At 45.8% G+C, this 12614-nt stretch overlaps 1 protein-coding gene across 5 annotated transcripts in view; it reads right to left on the bottom strand.

Annotated features, from left to right (window-relative positions):
* The window catches only part of TAF5L (TATA-box binding protein associated factor 5 like), a 129521-nt gene that overhangs the window by 64884 nt on the left and 52023 nt on the right, over positions 1-12614 (bottom strand). For 4 of the 5 annotated variants that reach the window (XM_073551845.1, XM_073551844.1, XM_073551847.1 and 1 more), the window contains one exon: positions 51-155. The exons of the other annotated variant lie outside the window; for it this stretch is intronic. In XM_073551845.1, the coding sequence (XP_073407946.1) occupies positions 51-155 (105 nt within the window). The remainder of the gene's footprint in view (positions 1-50; positions 156-12614) is intronic. 5 annotated transcript variants of the gene reach the window in all.

Below are 12614 nucleotides of genomic sequence, written 5' to 3'. Positions count from 1 at the left end.
AAATGAATGAATGAAACAAACTATAAAAGATGAGACGTTCAATCACTAACCTGAAAGAAATTTTCGAAGTCGTGCAAACTGCAATTCATATTGCTGAGGTTCTTCTTGACAAGGTGCAGAAGATATAATATTTGAACAGCTTGATTCACCTTGTACTAGTTAGAAAAAATAAAAAACAAAAGTATAAAAACATAAGATATTATAAAAGTTAGATGTCTAAATGCATAACTATTAAAAGAATGGCACCTCCAAAATAATTAAAGTTTTGGCATGGACCAGGCAAAGCCAGTGTATAAAAACACTAAAAAACTGACCATCACTTCCAAACCGAATACTGGCCTGAACAGGTGCCTATTAAAGGGAAACAGTCAGCGGGATTGTGCACAGTAAGGCTGGTTTCACATTCGCGCTTTTTAAGCGCACGCACGGCCGGGGGTAGCTCCGCCCCCGAGCCGGCTCTCTGCCCGGCGTGCCCGCCCCTTCCTTGTAGCGCCGCCTCCTAGAGCACAGCGGCGCCTGCGATCGGCGCACCCTATCTTTAGCATAGGGTGCGCAGATCGTGCGCAGGCCGTGCGCTAGTTGCGCTTTGACCTGCGCTGCGCACTTTTGACGGTGCGCCGTGCGCGCCAAAATCAAACTTTTCGGATTTTGGCGCGCACGGCGCACCGTCAAAAGTGCGCAGCGCAGGTCAAAGCGCAACTAGCGCACGGCCTGCGCACGATCTGCGCACCCTATGCTAAAGATAGGGTGCGCCGATCGCAGGCGCCGCTGTGCGCTAGGAGGCGGCGCTACAAGGAAGGGGCGGGCACGCCGGGCAGAGAGCCGGCTCGGGGGCGGAGCTACCCCCGGCCGTGCGTGCGCTTAAAAAGCGCGAATGTGAAACCAGCCTAACTTACACACAGTGTCAGGTTGGCACCGTTTTACTAAAATCATACCTTGGTTGATGAAATCCGTCTTGTTGTTGTTTAACTCAAAATGGAAAATAAAGACTAATGATATGCTCGTGGTCCGGGGCAGCGTGTGTGTGTGTTTGTGTGTGGGGTGTCTTCATGTGGTGCTCTGATTAGCAATTCATAATGAAGACTGCTAACAGGTCACTGACCCCTCAGTGACCTGCCCCCTATTTTAAATGATGAATATTATAAATACTGAGAAAAAAAAACCACCTATAATGTGCATGTAATATCCTTTTCTTTCATATTATCCATAACTTAACTGGAAAAAAAAAAAAAAGCACTTTGAAAATGGTGTCAGCCGTGCCTGCGCAGCAGCAGCTATAAGCGATCCAATAGCTGCTACCGTGCAGGCTGCGCCATCTTGCTAGAGAAAAAATAATTTGCAGGAGGGGATTTTTTTTTTCAAGCTTAAAAAAATTATTTTAAAATCCAAAATGTTGGCTTACTGAAATGTATGTTCAGTAAATGCACTTAAATACTTGTGTCATGGCTCCTTTTGCATCAATTACTGCATCAATGCAGCGTGGCATGGAGGCTATCAGCCTGTGGCACTGTTGAGGTGTTATGGAAGCCCAGGTTGCTTTAGCAGCCTTCAGCTCGTTTTCATTGTTGGGTCTGGTGTCTCTCATCTTCCTCTTGACAATACCCCATAGGGTTAAGGTCAAGCGAGTTTGCTGGCCGATCAAGCACAGTGATACCGTTGTTTTTAAACCAAGTATTGGTACTTTTGGCCGTGTGGACAGGTGCCAAGTCTTGCTGGAGAATGAAATTTCCATCTCCAAAAAGCTTGTCGGCAGAGGGAAGCATGAAGTGCTCTAAATTAATTTCCTGGTAGACGGCTGCGCTGACTTTGTTCTTGATAAAACACAGTGCACCAACACCAGCAGATGACATGGCTCCCCAAACCATCACTGATTGTGGAAACTTCACACTAGACCTCAAGCAGCTTGGATTGTGTGTCTCTCTATTCTTCCTCCAGACTCTGCGACCTTGACTTTCAAATGAAATACAAAATTTACTTTCATCTGAAAACAACACCTTGGATCACTGAGCAACAGTCCAGTTCTTTTTCTCCTTGGCCCAGGTAAGACGCTTCTGGCGTTGTCTATTGTTCCTAAGTGGCTTGCCACTAGGAATGTGACACTTGTAGCCTATGTCCTGGATACGTCTGTGTGCTTTGGCTCTTGAAGCAATGACTCCAGCAGCAGTCCACTCCTTGTGGATCTGCCCCATATTTTTAGTTTCAACGTTTTTATTGAAAAGAATAGTTTAGTTACTCACCGATAACGGTGTTTCTCGGAACCCATGACAGCACCACGGAGAGAGGGGGTCCGCCCATCAAGGACAGGAACCTACAGATAAAAAGGCGGCACCTCTCCTCCGCCCCCAGTTGGTTACAGAGCATCAGAGGGTCTCCCGTTTAGTCAACAACAAATGTATATACATAACATTATAATATTGCATATTATGGAGAAGACCCGTGTCTTAACAAAAACACTTTACACACATTAACTCGTGCTCACCGCACACGTGAAAAGGGGGGAATAAGCGGGTGGTGTCATGGGTTCCGAAAAACACCGTTATCGGTGAGTAACTAAGCTATTCTCTCCCACCCATGACAGCACCACGGAGAGAATTTCAGAGATTGGTAGCTTAGGGAGGGACCACCGCCTGAAAGACCCTTCTCCCGAAGGTCAGGTCAGAAGTAGAGGCTAGATCTAAACAATAGTGCCTGAAAAAAGTAGAAGGTGTTGACCAGGTGGCCGCCTTACAGATCTGCTCTACTGATACCTCTGATCTTTCTGCCCATGAGGTCACCATTGCCCTTGTAGAGTGAGCTTTTAGACCTTCCGGGATGGTATTCCCACTGGATGAATACGCCAGGGCAATCGCATCCCGTATCCACCTTGCTAGGGTACTCTTGGATGCCTTGAGTCCCTTCCGAGGTACCTGGAAACACACAAAGAGAGACCCTTCCTTCCTACATTCCTTGGTGGCCTCTAAGTACTGAACTAGGCACCTCTTCACATCTAGGGTGTGAAATTTTTCCTCTCCCCTATTCTTAGGGTTTGGGCAGAAGGAAGGAAGGACTACTTCTTGTGACCTATGAAAGTGTGTTGACACCTTAAGTAGGTATGCTGGGTCAGGTTTTAATATGATTCTATCGTCCAAGATTTTAGTGAACGGGGGTATCGCTGACAAGGCTTGAATATCGCTCACTCTGCGAGCGGATGTTAGGGCCACTAAGAGTATTGTCTTTAATGATAAGGTTTTCAGGGGTTCTAACTGGATGGGCTCGAATGGGGGCCCTGTTAGGGCAGACAACACTAGGTTTAGATCCCATGATGGTATCTTTTGGGTGGTTATTGGTCTAGATCTGGCTGCGGCCCTCAGAAACCGTGCTACCCAAGGGTTGCCCGCCACATCCTGGTTATAAAGGGCGCCTAGAGCCGCTACCTGTACCTTCAACGTATTAGTCGCCAGCCCCTGTTCTAACCCTTTTTGCAGGAATTCAAGAATTTTGTCGATTTGTACCCCATCCTGAACCCTTACCCCGGAGCTCGATAGAAATTTCCTCCAAGTTCTACCATAGGCCCTGGTTGTGATCGGTTTCCTACTCTTTTGTAGCGTGGAAACCAGGTTTTCTGAGAACCCCTTCCACCTCAGCAGTGTCCTTTCAAATTCCATACTGTTAAATGGAGGTTCACTGCCCGAGGGTGTAACACGGGACCTTGGGACAGAAGGTCGGGGAGATCTGGTAGAACCCAGGGGTCGGTTATTGACAGTATTCTCAGCCAGGAAAACCAGGTTCTTTTTGGCCAGAACGGAGCTATCAATATCATTCTCACCCTGTCTTCTCTGACTTTCCTTATTACTGCCGGGATGAGAATGGGCGGCGGGAAGTCCACGGAAGCATAAATGCATCCAGGGTTCGGGGATTTCCCCTGGGGTCTAGGGAAAAAAATGCTTCCACTTTTTTGTTTTTGTGGTCGGTAAACAAATCTATGTCCGGGGTCCCCCACATTTTTACGATCTTCTGAAAAATGGACTGTTTTAGAACCCACTCCCCTTGATGTAGCTGGGTGCGACTTAGAAAGTCTGCTGTCTGGTTCTCTGTTCCCCGTATGTGTAGTGCCGATAGGGATAGTAGGTTTTTCTCGGCTAGCGTGAATATTTCAGAGGATGTGTTCATTAGTGTTCGGGATCTGGTTCCCCCCTGATGATTTATGTAGGCCACCGTCACCCGATTGTCCGGAAATATGCGGACATGATGGCCCCTTAATATCAGTAGAAAGTGTGGTAGGGTGTAGCCTACTGCCAACAGTTCCGTTTGGTTCGAGGAGGCTTTTAGCTCCTGACCTCCCCATTCCCCCTGAGCCACCCTGTTGCTCATGTGTGCTCCCCATCCCTTGGGACTGGCGTCCGTGGTGATTATGTGTGTAATATTTACCACCCAGGGAATCCCTTTGGACAGGTTGTCTATGTTCCCTCACCAAGCTAGGGAATGAATAGTTTTGGAGTCTAGTGTGACGTGACCTTCCAAGTGACCTCCTAATGCTAACTGGTTGGCTAATACATCCCATTGGAGATCTCTCGTATGTAGCTGCGCCCACTGGACCGCTGGCAGGCAGGCGGAGAGGGACCCTAGTAGTGACATTGCTTTTCTTAGCGTCATGGAAGGGTTCTGTGTCGCTCTTGCTACCATCTGAGCGATCCTCTCTTTTTTGTGGTCTGGTAGGTAACACTCCTGGGTGTTTGAGTCCAGAGTCAGGCCTAGATTATTCCTGGACTTTTCTGGGCTCCAGCCTTGATTTTTTCAGGTTCAGGAGCCAGCTGAGGTTTTGTAGAGTGGCCATCACTCTGTCCCTCTGTTCCCTGCATCTTTGGGCCGAGTTGCTTGCTATTAAAAAGTCGTCCAGATATGGAACTATTAGAACATCTTGTTCTCTTAGCTGAGCCATCATCTCAGCCACCAATTTCGTGAAGATTCACGGAGCTATCGAAATCCCAAATGGCAAGTCACTGTACTGAAACTCCCTTACTTTGCCCCCTATGGAGACCGCCAGTCTGAGGTATTCTCGGGAGTCTTCGTGGATGGGGACGTGATAGTATTAGATCTCAGCGACGCGTACTACCATAAAGCAATGGAGAAAGAGAAATTTGATGGTCAACTTGATCGACTCCATTTTGAATTTCTCGTTTTTGACATAATTGTTTAGCCTCTTTAGATTTATAATTGTCCGGAAGGTACCGTCCGGTTTGGTTACTAGAAAGAGAGGCGAGTAGAACCCTCTGCCTTTCTCCCGTGGGGGAACCTCCTGGAGGACCCTTTTGTTCAATAGGCTTATGACCTCTTTTTCGAGGGCTTCCTGTTCTGACGCTGATGATCTTAGTGGGGTCACTATATATTTTTGAGGTGGGAAAGAGAGAAAGTCTGTTCTTAACCCTGATCCTATCAGATTTAGTAACCAAGGGTTGTTCGATATTTTCCTCCAGGCTGGGAGAAAAAAAGCTTAGCCTCCCACCCACCCTGGGAAAACAGTCACTTGGAGGGTTTTTTGTCTAGGGACGAGTTACCAAAGAAGAACCCCCTGTCTCTCCTTCTGTCGTCCCATTTCTGTTCTCTCGGGGGTCTCCTCTGAAAATTTTTTTTTGTTCCGAAAGGACCTTTTAAAGCCTGTGGGGCCTGTAGAGCCTAAATTTGGGAATCCCTTCTTTTTGTCCCCCGCCTTTTCGAAGATGTCATCCAAAGTCTCTCCAAAAAGGAATTTCCCTTCACAAGGGATGGCACAGTTTCATCTTGATTTGTAAATCCCCAGGCCAACATTTAAGCCACAGCGTTCTTCGGGCTGCGTTTGATAGGGCTGCCGTTTTAGATGACAATCTTACCGAATCAGCCGATGAGTCAGCTAAGAAGGCCGCCGCTCCCCTTATCACTGGAATGGATTCCAGGATTTTCTCCCTGGGTGTACCTTCCCTTAGATGTTTCTCTAATCTGTCCACCCACACCATGAGGGCTCTGGAGGTACAAGTTGCCGCTATTGCTGGCCTAAGATTTCCTCTTGCTGATTCCCAAGTGCCATCGAGGAAAGCATCAGCTTTTTTGTCTAATGGGTCCCTTAAAGTACCCATATCCTCGAAGGGGAGTGCAAATTTTTTGGAGGCTTTGGCGACCGCCATGTCTAACTTCGGGACTTTGTCCCAAGACGTGGACGCCTCGTCATCGAATGGGTATTTTCTTTTAAGAGAGGGAACCGTGGAGTTCTTCCTATCTGGTCTCTCCCATTCTTTTTTTTATCAGGCCCTGTACATTTTCGTTCAGCGGAAACACTCTGCGCCTCTTTTGGCCTAGTCCCCCGAACATTATGTCCTGGACTGATCTATCTGGCCGAGGGTCTGCTACCCCCATGGTAGACCTTAAAGCCTTTACTAGCATGTCTACCTCGTCCAGAGGAAAGCAATGACGACCTTCTGTTTCCTCATCTGAGGATGACGCGTCGGTGCCTGAGGTATGTGATATAACTTCCCCTGACAACAAGGCCTCTGACTGGGAGACTACTATTGTGTCCCTTTTCCTTCCCTTGTGTTTTAGGGATGAAAGGGCACTTTGAAACTTCGAACGGATTACCGCTCTTAGATCCGAGGCGTAATCCGGGGTTTCATCGCAAAGAACTTCCTGTATGCAGGAATCGCAAAGCTTTTTATCCCAAGCTGGTGGTAGGGGTCTGCTACAGGTGGGGCATTCCCGGTTCTTTGTTTTTCCTTTCTTCTTTCCCTAAGGGAAAGAAGTCTATTTAAAATGGGGGACATTCACGTAGATCACTTACCCCGTTGTGCGTGGTTGCAGGTACCGGTTCGGGAGGTGGATTCGGATCTCTCACGGGCTGATCCACGGAAGGTGACTTGCTCCGCTGCGTGGAGTGGCTACTGGACCGGTCCTCGCAGTCCTTTTCTTTTTGTCGGCGATGGTGGTGTTGCCTGTGCTGCTGCTTATGCTGCTGCATTGGCTGCTCCTCGTGCTGGTCGCTGTCCTCCATACTTACAGGACGCTTCCAGCAAGGAGTAATTGCAGCGTTCTCTTTTTAAATGTTCCCGGCCGTGACGTCACTTCCTCTCCCAGCCTGCACCGCTCTGTGCGCCGACCCCGGGGACCCGGAAGTCGTCTCCTCCATTTCCGGGGCAGCGCCATATTGGTACACCTCTGTACCGCGCGCTGCCCCCGCGTGTACCGGCGTCCCTCCAGCCCCATCTCCTTTCCGGAGCGGCGGCTCGGTCCTCCCCACCCGCTCACCCTGTACAGCCCCTCGGCTACAGCGGTGGCGGCTTCAGGCACCGACCCCGCTGTGGCAGGGGCCTCCCCGCTGCCGGTGTACCGGACGAGTCAGCCCTGGACTCCTCTTCCAAGGTAAGCTGCTGCCGCTGGTTCCACGGGTCACCCGTCAAGGACAGGAACCCAACTGGGGGCGGAGGAGAGGTGCCGCCTTTTTATCTGTAGGTTCCTGTCCTTGATGGGCGGACCCCCTCTTTCCGTGGTGCTGTCATGGGTGAGAGAGAAAACATCAATTAACATGACCCCTACCACCAGCATTCACAATAGGGTACAAGGATCCCCTCGCAGGGGGTGATACATAAGAGCATGAAAACCTATGCAGTATCCTTGACCTTAGTCTTAGCTTCGCGTACTCGCAAAACAACAATTTTAACATAGTAAGATTAAAGGGGGTTTTACACATAGCGATATCGCTATAAAGTCACCGATTTTGTGACGTTATAGCGATATCGCTAGCGATATCGCTATGTGTGATACTTACCTCCGACCGGCTCCCCCGCTGATCGCGCGAGAATGTTGGGAATGAAAAGTGTATGGCGAGTGCAGGGCTAGGTCGTTCGGTAGGGGTCCTGTAGCCCAAATTAAGCTTTCCAATGAGTAGGGTGCTATATGGGCATTTTCTATTTGTGGCCAGATGGGCATGTGTTGCTCTGCGTTTACCCCTGCTAGTTGGGCAATCTGGGCCACTTTGTAATAATGGTTAAAATTCGGTAGCGAGACTCCTCTCTGTCTTTTATGCCTAAATAGGATTTGTTGGGAAATACGAGGCTTTCTATTATTCCAAACAAAACGCGTTATATGCGAGTTTATCATTTTGAATATTATTAGAGGAACTGGGATGGGGAGAGACCGAAACAAATATAGAAATTGAGGTAGCGTAATCATTTCTATCGAGTGACTCTCCCCAAGAAAGAAAGATGGCGAGGACCATTTCGATAGGGTTTGTGTTAGTTTTTGAAGTAGGGGGGTATAGTTGTGTTTAACCAGTGTGGATTTAGAAAGCGTAAAGTTAATTCCAAGGTAGGTAAGATATCGCTTTGCATGTCGGAAATTGAAGTTTTCTATTATTGAGGCTTGTTCAGCAGAGGGAGTGTTTAGGAACATAATTTCTGACTTATCGCCATTGACCTTTAAACCGGAGATTTCTTCAAAGGTTTAAGAGTGTCTATGAGATTGGGCAGGGATACATGGGGGTTTGTCATGGTTAAAAGAAGCTCGTCTGCAAACAGACTGACCTTATAATCGTGTTTACCTATAGAGTGGCCTGTAATGTCGGGATGCAAACGGATCTTTTGTGCCAAAGGCTCCATAACCATAGCGAATAAAGCCAGGGACAAGGGGCATCCTTGCCTAGTTCCTCTGCTAATGACTATTGGTTCAGGGAAAGTCAAAGGGAGTTTTAAGCTACCGGATTATTGTAGAGAAGCTTAAGTGAGTCAATCAGTTGTTGTGATATCCCCATTTTATGCATTATTTTAAACATGTATGGCCATATAACGGTGTCAAAAGCTTTTTCTATATCTAGAGCCAGTATAGCCAGGGGGGATTTACGTGTATTAGCGCTATGAATAAGATTTAGATTCTTACGGATATTATCCAGGGCTTGTCTTGTTGGAATGAATCCCACCTGATCTCTGTGAATAAGGTTGGGTAAACACTTATTAATCCTATTGGCGATTATGGAGGAAAATATCTTTAGATCTAAATTCAATAGAGATATGGGCCTATAATTTTTTGCAAGTAATGAGTCTCCCTTGTTTTGGAATAACTGTGATATGTGCTGTGTAAAATTCTGGGGGCATGGCATGACCCGTTAGCATATTATTGCAGTATGTTTGAATATGCTTGAGCAGAATGTTTGAAAATTTTTTGTAATATAACGCGGTCAGCCCATCAGGGCCTGGAGCTTTCCCAGTTTTTAAATGGTTATGGTTGAGGTTATTTCCTCTTCAGAGATGGGAGAATATAGTGTAGCAGCGTAAGTCGGAGTTAATGAAGGTAATGGTACATTAGTTAGAAAGTCCTCCAATTTAGGCAAAGAGAGCTTTGTATTATCAGTGTATAATTTTTTATAGTAATTATGGAATGTTTTATAAATTCTATTCGGGTTAAAAGTAGTTTGGGACTGCTCGTCTTTTATGGAGATGATGATATTCAATCGTTCTTTATGTTTTAGTTTTCGTGCAAGCATTCTGTCTATTTTGTTAGAAAACCGATAGAATATTGCTTGTATCCACCTGATTGCTCTTTCAGTGCGAGTCGTACGTAAAGTTTTTAATTGTAACTTTAAATCGTATATTCGTTTAGTTAAATATAGCGAGGGACTCGATTGGTCGGCGATTTCTAAATTATAGAGCTCTTTTTCAAGGGTAGACTGCTCTCTAAGTCAGTCTCTTTTCTTTTGGGAAGCTATCCTAATGAGTACGCCAGTGATGTATTTTTTATGGGCCATCCATGCGTTTCCTATAGTAGTATCAGGGATGATGTTTGAGAGGAAAAAGGTTTTGCGCTCTTGCTCAATCTTTAATCTCGTTTGAGGGTCAGACAGTAAAGATTCACTTAACCTCCATGTACAGTATATAAACGCGTGGTTGCCACTTCCAATTTAAAAACAGAAAGTACACAGTCATGATCAGACCAGGATGAGGGGACATGTCTGGAATACATTAATGACGGTATATTTTCAGAGTTAGTAAGAATCCAGTCTATCCTGGAGTATGAATGGTGAACACTAGAGAAATAACTATAACCTCTTGTCTGTCGGTGAGATTCTCTCCAAGTATCAACTAGATGATGGGCATGAAGGATATTTTCAAAGTATATTTTTTTCCTTCTTTGACAAATCAGGCCTCCTATTATTAGAACTGTCAAGAGTTGGGTTTATAGTCAGGTTGAAATCCCCACCCCATATAATAGTGTCGTAGGAGCTGGATTTTAAGGCTCTTGTGATAGATTTAATTGTTTTCATCTGTAGTGCTTGGGGGCATAGCAGTTGACAAAAGAGATTCGCTTTCCTTGTACCGTTCCCCAAAGAACAATATATCTACCCTCTGTGTCTACAACCATTCCCTCTTGTAGAAATGGAAAACAGTTATGAAGTAAGATGGCAACTCCCCTCGTTCTTTTTTATTGTGGGAGGCTAGAAAAAACCTCGTGTAATGTTTATGAAAATATTTGGGAGATGAATTTTTAGAAAAATGGGTTTCCTGTAGAAATAATACATCCGGGGAATGTTTCAAGTAATCAATAAAGGCTGTGCTGTTACAGTATATTCTGATAGGCTTTCAGCCACACATGGACATTTATGTAATGGTTTATACTTAGTTTATCATCTATTGTATTTGTTATACTTTGCTGCCATTGCTGTATTACACTGTAATATTTTGTTACTGTACTTTCCCATAATACCTCTCTGCCTATAGCTCCTCCTATCTTTTTCATTCTGTTTCCTGTTTTTGTACTCCGGGCCATCTTGTAACACACATGCGCTGCAGAGCTGGAGAAAGGATTCTCTTCTTACCTCCAACCTGGACCTCTTATCTCTAATCTGGTGCTTCTCAAACAGCTCTAACCTACAGTCCTCACTCCTACCTCATCTCCATTTCTTCATCTTCCTTGACATCTCATCTCATCAAGGTACTGTAATAAAGCCTGTTGAATTTATCACTGCATCATTCTTCCGGACCACCATGCATCGCTGATAGGGATTGGGAGCACAGGCTGGCGAGTAACGCTATCCGCCATTGTTTATATAGAGATTCGTGATCACATCCCTCAGACTCATCTCATCCACATATCAGTGGCAGAATAAATGCTCTTTTTATTTTTGTCGGGGAATTGAACCCCTTAACATTGTGAGATAGTGTCTTATAGATGTGGTTTGTTTAAAGAGGCTCCAGTTAAATTGCCTAGAAAACTGACAGGTTGCTTCACATCGACTAACAATCTTGTTATATATTCAAATCTCATCGACACTCTTTTAGGGAGGGGAGGTAGGGTAATTGAGAACACGGTAATAAGAAAAACTGTCCCAACCATTGACCAGAATGCGGGCTAGAGTATGTCGGCCCAATATCAGTGGGACCAGAAACAGTAGCCCAAAATGGAGCAGCATTCTTACTCCAGGGGCACAACACTCTAACTGGAAAAAAAAAAGAAATATTAACATTCGTAACTCATCATGACAGACATCAAGAAATGATACCATCAAAAGAATGTCTTAGCATTATGTTTGTTCTTTGGATCTGTTCCAAACCATTCGGTAGCGGAGATCTCACGGCGCTGGCTGCTTATTGTGCTGTAATTTATTGGGTCTTGTACGGCGTGCGTCCGACCATTCTCATTCTCGCTAAATCATTGGTTCTTTGGGCAATATCTTGGATTTGATGTGTAAAATTGTCCACAGCTGATGACAATTCAGCTCTGAATGTTTTCTGAATGGTAGCCAGTAGATCCTCCATCGTCATTGGGATCATGTTTGATGAAATGACCGCGTCGGACTGCTGTGCCCTCTGAGGGGGGCTCTTGGAGCTCGTTGCGGCTGATTGAGAAGCTGACATAACTTGGCTTGATTGTTTTGTACGTTGAGACAACAGTTTGTGTGATCAATTGGGTATTGATTTCAGATGAAATGGTTTTTTTTGGGACGCATTGCTCAGAGACCTCCTGCGTTCTGTAGATCAGTTCATGACGGTCACTTAAATAGTTGAGCGTATATTAGTGCCCATGGTGACAGACCTAGTGTGCCATAGTCATAGTCCACCAGGGCTGTACATGCCCTCCGTGTTGGATTTTAGCAGGGCACAGGGTAAATCCTACAAGACTTAACACGTTTCCAAAGCGTCTCTACTGCATGTGCTATGGTCCATGTACCCCTGTAGTATTCTGGGAGTGGGGAGGTGATTAGCCCAGCAAGTCAGAGCAACCGGAGGTGTTATAGCACAAAAGGAGAAGAAAAAATAAAAGTTGATACGAGCACTACACCAAGCGACCAGCAGATGGAGCCCCAATCATGTATATGCAATGTGAGGCAGCTATGAGATCTAACTGGGGACAAGGCAAAAAAGAGAGAGGCAGAAAAAAGAAGAGAAAAACAAAAAAAAAAAAACCAGATGGCTCTCTAACTCTGGGAGCCGGAAAACAATAAGGCTGCTGCAATCCTCTCAGTATCTCAATGCACTGGACAACAGTTCCTGCTATACTCCTGCAGCTGTTCCAGGTACTCTTATAGCCCCAGCAAATCACCCTCCCCCATATTTCTGAATGGCCTTTTCTTAACAAACCTATCAAGGCTGCAACAAGTTGCTTGTTCACCTTTTTCTACCACA

This window comes from Dendrobates tinctorius, unplaced genomic scaffold (genome assembly GCF_039654945.1).
Source record: "Dendrobates tinctorius isolate UK_male_01 unplaced genomic scaffold, ASM3965494v1 ptg000181l, whole genome shotgun sequence".
Classification (NCBI taxonomy): Eukaryota; Metazoa; Chordata; class Amphibia; order Anura; family Dendrobatidae; genus Dendrobates; species Dendrobates tinctorius.
Note: the sequence above shows the minus strand (reverse complement) of the source record. Positions and strands in the feature narration are given on the sequence as shown.